General features: G+C 48.8%; 1 protein-coding gene across 1 annotated transcript in view; it reads left to right on the top strand.

Annotated features, from left to right (window-relative positions):
- Positions 1 to 940: 940 nt before the first annotated feature.
- The window catches only part of IL12RB1 (interleukin 12 receptor subunit beta 1), a gene marked incomplete at both ends in the record, with an annotated part of 28,602 nt that continues 16,755 nt past the window's right edge, over positions 941 to 12,787 (top strand). Inside the window, 6 exons of the mRNA XM_084250031.1 lie at positions 941 to 1,001; positions 1,879 to 1,941; positions 3,141 to 3,261; positions 4,661 to 4,830; positions 6,193 to 6,329; positions 12,512 to 12,737. Of these exons, the coding sequence (XP_084106157.1) occupies positions 941 to 1,001; positions 1,879 to 1,941; positions 3,141 to 3,261; positions 4,661 to 4,830; positions 6,193 to 6,329; positions 12,512 to 12,737 (778 nt within the window). The remainder of the gene's footprint in view (positions 1,002 to 1,878; positions 1,942 to 3,140; positions 3,262 to 4,660; positions 4,831 to 6,192; positions 6,330 to 12,511; positions 12,738 to 12,787) is intronic.

Below are 12,787 nucleotides of genomic sequence, written 5' to 3'. Positions count from 1 at the left end.
TCCCCATCCCCCTATTATAACCCCTGACAACAACCAATCTGCTTTCTATCTTTTAGCTTGTTCTGGATGTTTCATACAAGTGAAATCATTCAGCATGTGGGTTGTTGTGTTTGGCTTCTTTCATTCCGCATGTTTTTGAGGTTCATGCACTTGGAGAGGGGGGCAGTGTACACCAAGAACTTCATAATGATTAGTTGGAAGAGTGAACTGAGACATTCAAGGACACTGGGCTCCCTCCCCAAATGCCCAGCCTCTCCATTTCTGAAACGCCAGCCACAGGACACCTTGGGTTCAGTTCCTGAAGCACCTCCTTGCTTCCTTTAGACTCAACTTAATCTTTCCTGTGTTTGTTTGTCAGTCTCTGTGGGTGTCTATTTCTGACCCTATCTCCTCACTGTCAACAAAAAACCAAAATGTCCATGGAGAAGAGTTCATTCATACTACAATGTGAATGAAGCTCAGAAACATCGTGAGGAGTGAGCAAAGCCAGAAACAACAGCCCATACATTGATATGAAATGTCATACTCTGCTGACTTGGGACACACATGAGCACGGGAGACTTAGCTAAGGGCATAGAGCTGCAGCTTGCCTTTATGGTTAGTCCCCGAGTCCACCTTGGGTCTGGGCTAGCAGAGTAGACCCTGGGATCCATCTTGGTCTGGGGCCAGTAAAGTAGACCCCAGACCCAGATGACTTCTGACTTGCTGCAGGGTGGGTCTGCGGCTGTAATGAGGTCACCACCACCGAGCTGACTTCCTGAGTTTCTCTTTCACTTTGACTTGCCCCAGGAGGGACCATGACACCTAACCTTTTTTAAAAAATCCCTTTAGTCTCCTTTCTTGTTCAGCTTCAACGTGTTCCAGGGTGAGGACAGGGCCGCTGCGGCCTCACAGGCAGCACAGAAGCTTCTCTGGGGCAGCAGGCTTCCGTGTGGACTCGATGGGGTACCCAGTGACAGTGCTAGCGCCCTCCCTCCTCCTCCTGCTTGCTGGGCAGGGTGGTGAGTCCCCTGTTTTGGTCCCCCGCTCTTCTGGGAGCTGTGCATGTGGACTCATGTTCCAGGGTTGGTTTTGTTTCTCTGTCTTCTGTCTTCCTTCCCATCAAGTGGGAAATGGGAGATGGGAGATGATGGCTTCTGGGGTCACCTGTGGACAGCTCTTGGGTCTTGATTTTGTCTTCTGTGGAATGAGCTGAATCTTTGAATCTTTCCTACCTCTCAGAACGATAAGGAGTGAGTATGTATATAAGAGATGTACATAACATGTTATATAAATAGTGTATTTCCACATTGTGGAAAACGGGGATATTCCATATCCATAGGGAATATTGGGGGTGACTGGATTAGGTCTCTAATCCCTGCTGCTGCGTGACCTTTGGGCAAGCTCTGCCTTTCTGTGTCTCAGTTTTCCTCTCTCTAAACGGGGTCAGCAGGTTTAATGCATTGAATGCATGAAAAGTCCTCAGCAGGGCTGGCCACACGGCAAGGTTTCAGGCCTCAGAGGTGAGATAGGGCTGGAGACTCTTGACAGGAAGGGAGTCAGAGGACCCCACATTGCTCTGGAGGAGCAGCCTGAGAGATGGATGGGTGGATGGATGGATGAATGCATTAGCTGATAGGCAGATGGAAGGTTGAATTGTTGAGCAGATAAATGGATGGGTGGATGGGTGGGAAGGTGGGTGAGTGAGCAGTTGGATGGATGGGTGGATGAGTGCGTGGGTGGATGGTTGGTGGGTGATGGGTATGTGGATATGGGTAGATGAGTGGATGGGTATGTAGATAAGAAAGTGGGTGAGCTGGTACTTGGCCGCTTGGTGAGCCCTCAGGCTGAACCTGCTTGGAAGGCAGGAATGTCATTATGTTTTCCTTGCTTCTGCAGCTGAAGCCTGTGATGCCAGAGAATGCTGTTTTCAGAACCTGCCATATCCGGACGCAGACTCAGGTCTGGGGCAGCACCACACTGCATGTGCATGCGTGTGTGTGGGGGGGGTAGAGTATGGGTGCTGGGCTCTAAGGGACCCATCCCTACCAGCTCCTCCTTCAGCCCAATGATTCAAGCCCACCAGGGGTCGGGCCAATCCCATCCTCACCCTGCTCAGGTATCTAGGAGCTGTTAGTTATCTTCCTCTCTTGAACCTCATGTCCTCCCTGCGAGGTCAAGGGCTGGTGTCTGTGTTTATTCAGATTGTCAGCATGTGGGACTAAACAGCAATTAAGCATTTTGAAACCTACATGCCCCAGCAGACTGCTGGGACATTTCTGCTTGTAATACCCTCCTTGAGGGTCTGCCACTGGGCAGGTGCTTCATCTTTTCTTTTGTTCAAGAAATATATATACATATTTTTTAAGATTTATTTTTATTTATTTATGCATACAAGAATTAGGGTACAGGCCAGAGGTGTGGGGGGGTGAGAGGATTCACCAGAGACAGAGTGGGGAACAGAACAGGCAGATCGACTGAAATGCACTGCTGAGAGGAGCAGTGGGAGAGACAGGAGAGGTCTGCTGCGCCGTGTGGGTCAACTCCATGGCCGGGGATTAAACTAATGCTGCAGTGGCTGCTGATAGCTCGATAGTGCTGAGACTTTAACCCCTGCAACACCAGGGAGGCCCCTGTTCAAGAAATATTAAGGAGCACCTACTATGTGTAGGCACAGTTTTAGACATGAAGGAATCAAGCTGTGAGCCCAGCTGTCCTTCTGGAAGTCACAGCCTAGTGCGAGAAGTGGACAGATGGTAGATAAACATATGTCACTTAGTGATGGGGCTATGTGCTGAGAAATTCGTTGTTACAGTTTTGTTATTGTGCAGGTGTGGTAGAGAGGAATGACACAAGCCTAGATGACCCAGCCTGCTGCACGGAACTCTCAGGTAGAAACAGGAGTGCCCAGTCTGGGGTACAGGTGCACCAGGCAGAGGATACAACAGGTTCTGAGGTGGGAATCAGCCTGGTGTGTAGAGGTTTGGTGAGGCGTCCGGTGTGGCTGGAGCAGGGCAAGCAGGGAGCTGCTGGGAAGGGCATGGGCGGCTACGGTGGTCATCAGATAATATGCATCACCAAGACTCATCCCAGCACTGTCAGCATGGAGACATAACACACCACACTCTTGTCCCTTCTCAAATCCCCAGGGTTGCCTCCAGGCTCAGATGCCGGCCCCAGGGACCTGAACTGTTACCGAATACCAACATACAGCGCCATTTACGAATGCTCCTGGCGCTATCAGGGTGCCACGGCGGGGGTCAGCCACTTCCTGAGGTGCTGGTGAGGACCCTGTCCCTGTCTCCAACTCCCACCTATCACCCCACTCTTGCTCCCCCCCTGTAGCCTTGCCCTCGGATGGTGACCTTCACAGGGTCCTTGCCTTTTTCTGGGCCCCAGTTTCCCCCACAAGAAGGGAAGCTTGGAAATCTGTGCTTGGCAGGGGGTGGGGAGGGCTGGAAAGGGTAGTGTGGGTGGGCATCCAGACTGGGCAGTTGTTAGGACCCCTTAGTCCTTCCTTCATCTGCTTCCTTTCACTCACTCGTCTACTCATTCATTTCTTCCTTTGCATTAACTTTGATTTTAAAAATTGGCCTTATAGTGGCAACCCACGCTGGGACATTCTGGGGTCCCCCAAACCCCTCAGTCCCGGGTTGATCACCAAGGAAACTTCAAGCTGGGGGAGACGTCTCCGTCTCGCCTGCTGCTTCTCTTAGCAGTGTATTTCAATAAATCCGCCTTCTCAGTTCTCTGCTCTGTCTCTGATGAATTCTTTCACCCCCGTACCTCCAGTCTCACCCCGATATTTCTCATCACTATAATAAGCTTAATACTACTGACACATCAAACACATTAGAACCTGGAAAATGATCATCCAACCAAAACATATGCTGGGTTTTTTTTTTAAAGATTTATTTATTTATGCATGCAAGAACGGGGGTACAGGCCAGAGGTACAGGGGGTGAGAGGATTCACCAGAGGGAGCGGGGAGCAGAACAGACATATTTACTGAAAAACACTGTTGAGGGGAGAAGCGGGCGAGGCAGGAAAGGTCTGCTGTGCCATGTGGGTTGCTCCCTGGCTGGCCGGGGATCGAACTCGTGCTGCAGTGGCTGCAGATAGCTTGATAGCTCTGTCTTTATCCCCTGCACCACCAGGGTCTTGATTTTTAAATTAATATAACTTAAAAAATTATTGGACCTCTAATTTTCAATTTCAGCTGCCAGTGTATTTCTGCTTTCCCTTTATCTACCTTCCTTTTTTCCTGATCCTGTGTCTGTCTCCTTACCTCTACTCATGAATGAGAGAAAATGTCTTGGGAAACCTTATTTCTCCTAAGTGACGTCTCCTCCAGTTCTTACTTTTTGAAGTACACTGCTGTGTCAGTTAGCCTCTTTCCACACTGTTTTCATCTCTTCCACTTTCTCCTGCTTGCAGCTTTTAAACGTAAACAAGACTATTCCACCCTGAAAATTGAAAGAAAACAATTCAGAGAGAGAGAGAGAGAGAGAGAGAGAGAGAGAGAGAGAGAGAGAGAGAGAGAGAGAAGAAACTTCAAGGGGGGGGGAGTAAAGGGGTGAAAAAAGATGCTGGCAGGTGGAATTTGTTCTGCTGTGGCCAAGGAGACCCTGGGGAGCCCACCAGGGGCGCAGACTCAGAGCCCACACCCTTCTTTCTGCAGCCTCAAGCCAGGGCGTTGCTGCTACTTCGAGGCTGGCTCGGCCACCAAGGTGCAGTTCTCCGACCAGGATGGCATACCCGTGCTCCGTGAAGTTACCTTCTGGGTGGAATCCCGGGTTGCCAACCGCACAGAGAAGTCACCTGAGGTTAAGGTGACACTACACAGCTGGGGTCAGAAACCTGTTCTCTCTCTCTTCCCTTTTGCCCCCTTCTCACCCAGAGAAGCGTCTGGTCTCCAAACCTAGGCCTGGGGGGCAGGGAGATTATGGGTCCCTGCAAGGGGCTTGATGATGAAAGCCAGGCCCACATCCAGTGCTGTCCTGCGGTGTGGCGGCACCTTTCGCCGTCCCCTGACCAATCCCCAACCGCTGAGCATTTAGATTGCTTCTGCTTTACCCCCAATACCATAACGCTGCCGGGGCCTGGTGGTGTCTTTACTATGTGTTTTCACGACTCAACACGCATTAGCATAGAGTCACCGAGCGGCTGCTGCCTGCCACGTCCAGTCATGGGCGACACAGGTGAGGCCACCAGAAGCTGCCGGGTCTTGGTGAGGCAAGTGAGCTTCTCACCAGGGCCACACACTGTACTGGGATGCCCCGAATTCTCAGTACTCTATGTAAGAAGTATATTGCGTATTTTTAAAAATCAAAAAATAAAAAAATCCATGATAAACAAAATAACATTTTAAATACAGGATCCCAGCCTGTGTTTGCACAACCTTGCTGCACTCTCCTCCCCCCAATCCTGGTCCTGTTCCTGCCTTCAAGGAGCCCAGATTCAAGTGGGAGTGGTAGGAGAGGCATGGTGGTTACACACGGGGTGCTACCCCTGGGCTCAGGGAGGTCTTAGCTCAAATTGACCCTGAAGGATCCAGCAGGAATAAATCGTGTGTTCCCGCCAGAGAACACGGCATCTGCAAAGGGCCTGAGGTAGAATCAGGCATGGTACAACCAACATGTGGAAAGAATGACAGATGTTTCTCCTTAGGTGAGATGCCTGGAAATTACAGTCATGCATTGCTTGATGATGTTCTGGTCAAGGCTAGACACATGTAGATGGTGGGCCAGTAGCCCGTATCATCTGGGTTTGTGTAATTACACACTAAAACGTTTACACAATGGCGAAATTGCCTAATAGGATGCATTTCTCAGAACATGTCCCAGTTGTTAAACCATGCTTGACTGTAGTAAGAGTTCCCGAATAGTCCCTTAGAAAAATGGAATCAATAATTTCCCCTCTTGTCAGCAATTTACAAAAGTACCTATCTTCCCACAACTTTGCCAACAATGGCATGCATAATTTCAAGGTATCTTCACTAACAGAATCCTCTCTATAAATCTTGACTCTTTGACCCACAGAGCTCCAGGCTTACATGGGTCCCGCAAAGGTGTCCCTGATTCACATTTGGGGGACTCAGGTTGGTTACCCTGGACTGGACAGGGCATGGGTAGAATTTTTTGGGGAATTTTTAGGACCAGCAATTCACGCACCGGCTGTCTCCCTCTCCACCATCCCCACCTCTGCTTCCAGTTAAATATGACCCTCCTGAAAACATGATGGTGTCCAGGTCAGGAGATCGGCTGTCTGTGACGTGGGAGCGCCCAGCCCTTCAGGATGACGCCGAAGTGCAGTTCAAGCACCAGATGTCTGATGGCTCGTGGAAGTGTGTGAGTTTGTTCCCCAGGTTGGGGGTGTCCCTCCCAGGGTGACTTCATCTCCAAAATGTCTCACCATCTCTATCTCTGTCACCCCGCTCACCCAGCCCTCTTTCCCCTCTTGCTCTATGTCTAGCCTCTAGGGCCTCTCTAATTTAGATCTGATGTGACCGCCCTTGTTCCTCCACCTTCCAAGGCTCCCTGCCTCCTTCCTCCTGCCTGAATGGTCCTCATTCTCTGCCCAGGTCCTGGGTTTCCAGCCTCCTTGCCTGTGCAGTTTTCTTCACCACATGCCCTCCCCTCCAGCTGACCACTTGTGGATCCAGCCCAGCTTCAGGGGCCACATCAAGGGCCACCCTTTTTTCTTTCCTCCTTCCTTCCTTTCTTTTTTTAAGTGGAGCTATCACTGACATCTGACATTATATTAGTGCCAGGTGTACAACATAAAGATTCTGTATTTATATATACTATGAAATTTTCCTAGTAAGTCTAGTTAACATCCATCACCAAAGATACATTTCTTTTTCTTGTAATGAGAACTTTTAACAGCTTTCAGCTAAAGTCACTATGCTGTATAACCCAGCCCAAGGACTTATTTATTACTGGAAGTTTATATCTTTTGATCCACTGTACCCATTTTGCCTATCCCCCACACCTACCCACACCCCATCTCGGACTCCCTGTGTGTCAGCATGTCAGGGGGCCTCCCGGAGTCACACAGGAAGGACAGACTGCCCTCTGTGTCTACGAGTTTGGTTTTGTTATTGTTATTGTTTTTATTTTTATTTATTTATTTATTTGTTTGTTTGCTTGTTTATTTATTTATTTATACATGCACTGGGTACAGTCAGAAGCACGGGAGGGTGAGAGAATTCACCAGAGCCAGAGCGGGGAACAGAACAGGCAGACTGACGAAGTACACTGCTGAGGGGCACAGTGGGCGCGGCAGGAGGGGTCTGCGCGCCATGTGGGACCCTCACCGGTGGCCGGAGATCGAACTGGTGCTGCAGAGGCTGCAGGCAGCTTCGCAGCCCAGTGCTCAACCTCTGTGCCACCAGGGGAGGCCCTATTTACTTATTTTTTTAAAGATTTGTTTATTTATGCATACAAGAGCTGGGTTACAGACCAGAGATGTGAGGGGGTGGTGGTGAGAGGATTTACCAGAGATAGAGTGGGGAGCAGAACAGGCAGACTGAATGAAACACACTGCTGAGGGAGCAGTGGGCCAGACAGGAGAGGTCTGCCTCATCATGTGGGTCTCTCCCTGACCAGCTAGGGATGAGACTCGTGCTGCAGAGGCCGCGGATTACTTCATAGTGTGGTACTTAACCCCTTGCATGACCAGGGAGGCCCTTGTTATTGTTTTTTTTTTTTGTTTTTTATATAATTTTTTTTTATAGAGGCATGTTTTATTTATTTATTTATTTGTTTGTTTGTTTGTTTGTTTTGTTTATACATGCACTGGGTACAGTCAGAAGCGCGGGAGGGTGAGAGAATTCACCAGAGCCAGAGCGGGGAGCAGAGCAGGCAGAAGGACCAAAGTACACCGCTGAGGGGAGCAGCGGGTGGCAGGAGAGGTCTGCGCGCCATGTGGGACCCTCCTCCGGTGGCCGGGGAGCACCCGGGGATCGAACCGGTGCTGCAGAGGCTGCAGGCAGCTTCGCAACCCAGTGCTCAACCGCTGAGCCACCGGGGAGGCCCTCTTGTTATTGTTTTTAGAGTCCACACATAAGTGAGATTATAAGGTATTTGTCTTTCTGTTTGACTCACTTCATTTGGCATAAAGCCCTCAAAGTCCATCCATGTTGTTGCAAATGGCTAGATTTCATTCTTCTTACGGTTGAATAATATTCCACTGTATACATGGTCATGCGCCATGTAACATTTGACATTTCTGTCAACAACGGACAGCCTAGATATTGGGGGTTCCAGCAGGGTTCCAATAGGTTCCATCTAGCTCAGGTGTGTAGTAGGCCGGACCTCGTAGGTTTGCGCAGGTATACGCTATGACATTTGCACAGTGACCAAGTTTGCTCAGTGAATCATGACTGTTTTTTTTTTTTTAAGATTTATTTATTTATATAATAATGGGGTACAGACCAGATTCGTGGGAGGGAGACAGAGCAGGGAACAGAACAGGCAGACTGACGAAATACTCTGCTGAGGGGAGCAGCGGGCGCGACAGGAGAGGTCTGCTGTGCCATGTGGGACCCTCACCAGCTAGCCGGGATCGAACCAGCACTGCAGAGGCTGCGGACAGCTTCACAGTGGGCGCTCAACCGCCTGCACCACCAGGGGAGGCCCAAATCATGACTGTTTATACCACATCATCTATATTTATTCATCCATTAGTGGACACTTAGGTTGTTTTCACATCGGGACTATTATAAATAATGCTGCAATGAACATGGCGCACATATATCTTTTAGAATTAATATTTTCATTTTCTTTGTACATATCCCAGAAGTGGGGTTGCTGGGTCATGTGGTAGTCCTACTCCTAATTTTTTAAGGAAACTCCACACTGTTTTCCACAGGAACTGTACCAATGTACACTCCCAGCAGTGCACAAAGCTTCCTTTTTCTCCACATCCTTACTGACAGTTTTTACTTTTCGTCTTTTTGAAGCTAATCATTCTGTCAATGTGGCTTTATTTTGCATTTCCCTGATAATTAGTGGTATTGAGTGTCTTCATCTACCTGTTGGCCATCTAAATGTATTCTTCGGACTTTCATCATTCTCACTACTCTGAGAATACTATTCTATCCCTCCTGGCACACACCAGGCATGGCAAGACTTTGAGAAACCTCAATCTGGACCCAGTCCCCAAGGAGCCTCCAGTTTAGGGGAATTAGCCTCTGCCTTGTGGTGTCCCCACCTTCATCAGACTTAAAGCGTCATGAGAGCAGGGCGCTGCCTCAGCTTCAGCCCCATATTTCCCCCAAATGTTGTGTGTGTCCTTGAGCCCTGTGGGGTGAATGGGTATGGATCAGTCAGGGGCGGGCAACAGGAAATCCCCAAAAGGAAGGGTCATCTTTATGTTTTTTTTTTTTTACTCCCAGCCTCCTATGCACATTCTGCACTACACCCTCCCAGCCCCATTCGCAGATGTGGAAACTGAGGCTCAGCATGCCAGGGGCCCTCTTGAGGTCACACAGGGATTGAGGGAGCAGGCTGGATCCCGAACCTGGCTCTCTAATTTCCAGCAATGCAGAGTGGGAGGTTTTGTCTCGTAACATAATCTTTAAAAAATTACAAAATAAGAATTTTGCTTTTTTTTATAAACTTTTTATTTTATTTTTTAAGATTTATTTATTTATTTACACAAGCACTGGGTACAGTCAGAAGCGCGGGAGGGTGAGAGAATTCACCAGAGTTAGAGCGGGGAGCAGAGCAGGCAGAAGGACCGAAGTACACTGCTGAGGGGAGCAGCGGGCGGCAGGAGAAGTCTGCGCGCCATGCGGGACCCTCCTCCGGTGGCCGGGGAGCAGCCGGGGATCGAACTGGCGCCGCAGAGGCTGCGGGCAGCTTTGCAACCCAGCGCTCAACCGTTGCGCCACCGGGGAGGCCCCAATAAACTTTTTATTTTTGAACAATCTTAGATTTTCAGAAAAATAACAAGAGCAATACAGAGACCTCCCACATGGCTTTGCTAACAGCCGCTCCTCCTTCCCCTCTCCCTTCCCCACTCCATGTTAACATCTCACATTCTGAGGGTGTTTGTCAGGATAGATGTTTGCTGGATGGTTGCTCCTCAACTCCAGAGGTTATCTGAATGTCACCAGTGTTCCCAAGAATGTTCTCCATCCCTGGATCCAATCTGAGGGTCCACATTGCATTTTATAATTTCAAAAGAGCTAATATTTTCAATAACAAAATGTAAAATATAAATATGTTTTTTTTCTTCTAGGGTGACTGTGGAAGGCAAGATGATGCTAGCCTCGGTGAGAATAAGGATGGTAATAGAAGGTGCAACAAGTTAGCATTAATTGAGCACCTGTTGTATACTGGGTCTAGTGTTGGCCTGCCCTGTAGCTCAGGTAGCAGATCTCCAATTTCACAAGTGGGGAAACAAAGCTTGGGGGCATGAAGCCATTGGCCAAGGTCACATTCTAAGGGGAGCCTTGCCAAAACTCAAACTCAGGGCAGAGTCAGAAGTGGGTGATCCTTGAGACCCCAAGAGGGTAGGGTCTGGCCTGTTCCTGCCACATCCCCAAGGGCCTAACGCATGGCTCTGTACACAGAGGTCGCTCAATAGATGCACGGTGGCTTAGTGAACGGTGCCAAGTCCTGGTGAGGACAGCCCTGTAACCTGATATTTAATTTGTTTCTCCCCAGAGTCATGTCCCTGGGGCACAGATGTGGCTCAGGGATTTCAACTCCGTAGGCGACGGCGAGGGCCGAGGGGTCCCTGGAGCAACTGGAGCCTTGTGTGCATCCCCCTTGGTGAGAGCACCCCAGTCCACAGGATCAGGGGCAGGAATTTGAAATCAGATGGCAAGTCTCAGAAATAAGGCAACACATGTTAGAAATAAGGCTCAGGAGAAATTAGTGAAAGGTAGCGTGGGATGGTGAGCAAATTTCACTTTATAAAGTATGGGAACCCCTAATCTACAAAGAAAACACTTCTCAGTCTCTCCTCCAAATTAATTTGACTGGTTTTATTCTTTCAAAGTCGCACCAGGAATTGACGGGTGAAATGACTGTTGTAAAGATCTGTTTTCCCAAATGACACAGGAAGCTGGCGCCCTTGCTACTCCAAGCTGTCATGTGCTGGCTCTCCCAGACTTGCAAACTGGGGGTCCTCTTGGCCAAGTGCATATCAGCTGGGAAAAACTCGAGGAATTCTGTTCACATATTTTTTCTAATTGTGGTTTAAAAAAACCCAACCACATAACATAAACTATCATTTTGACCATTTCAAGGGTATTGTTCAATAGCATGAAATACATTAACGTTGTGTGATGAATCCCAAGTTTTCAGATTCTGAAAATGATTTAATAATCCATAGGAATTCTGTCTTTCATGGGAGGGAAGGAAGATTTCTGGTCTCCATCTGGGGTCTGCAATACGTTATGAAAAGGGACCCCATTCCCAGCATCTTTGCCTTACTGATTTCATTACAGAATCCCCTGCTCAACTCAAGTTGAATATCTCGCTGGAGTCACTTGGCCAGGATGGGAGGAGGCAGCTGACCCTGAAAGGGCAGGTAACTGCTGATTGCAGGGAATGTGGGGTGGCCTGGAGATGGAGAGAAGGAACATGAGGCTGAAGTGAGGCGTGGAGGTGGCAGGACTGGGTGGATGGTGGATTTAACTGAAGGTAATAGGGAGCTATGGGTGCAGAGGAATAAGGTTGAACTCAAGAATTCACAGGCCCTCTCTGCTGCTATGGGGGAATAGATTGTGGGGCCTCAGGAAAGAGGTGACTCTGGGCCTCCCTGGTGGCGCAAGGGGTTAAGCATAGCACTGTGAAGCTATCCACAGCCTCACCCGCTGCTCCCCTCAGCAGTGTATTTCAGTCAGTCTGCCTGTTCTGTTTCCCAGTCTGTCTCTGGTGAATGCTCTCTCTCCCCGCACCTCTGGCCTGTACCCCAGTTCTTGTATGCATAAATAAATAAATCTTTCTTTTAAAAAAAAGAGGTGACTCTGTTGGTCTGGGAGATGATTCCTTTGAAGGCCCCAAACAACTCATTAAGTGCAGCCTAAATTACCCCATTTTACAGACATGGACACTGAAGAACAGAAAGAAAATTTCTTACCATAGCCAGGGACAAAATCACCAAATATTTTACCCACTGGTTTCCCCAAAATGAACTCAACCAGGTCCCCAGTGGTCTGTACCTATAAAGCTACATCCCAGCTCCTTCTCTCCTTGTCTCCTTTAATGTGAATTTGTTTTCCTTGGAAAAATTTCCAGACTTCAAGCACAGCGTCCAAAGATGGAAACACTTTTTTTCCTGACTCTCAGTGTGTTTTATCAAATTATCCCCTGCTCCCAACAACGAATGTGCACGTGACATGAATGCTCATTTTCCAACAACCTTGACAGCATTATGTTTTTCTACTTTTTTTTTTTCTTTCAATTTTTGGTACACATCATGGGCTGCAACCTATGAATGTGTTCAGGGACTGCCCCTGATGTTGACTCATGTCCTCATCAGTCAGTCATCTCTCTTACAATATCTGCCTCAGCCTTTGTTTCCAGAAGGCTGTGACAGGCTGGAGTCTACCTGGAAGGCTTACCATATCCACCTACACATGTTGTCCTGCCCGTGCAAGACCAAGGCCACAGACACGAGGCCCCTCCACCTAGGGAAAGCATTCAACCTCTCGGGTGCTGCCTACGACCTAACTGTTGTCTCCACGCATGGTTTTGGCCCCAATTGGACATGGCATATCCCTGCCGAAACCCAAACAGGTGCGTGCTCCAGCTGGGGAGGGCTGCTGGGGGTCTCAGAGTCTCATTCT

The sequence above is a fragment of the Talpa europaea genome (assembly GCF_964194135.1).
Source record: "Talpa europaea genome assembly, chromosome: 12".
Lineage (NCBI taxonomy): Eukaryota > Metazoa > Chordata > Mammalia > Eulipotyphla > Talpidae > Talpa > Talpa europaea.
This window is presented reverse-complemented; position numbering and strand designations above follow the sequence as displayed.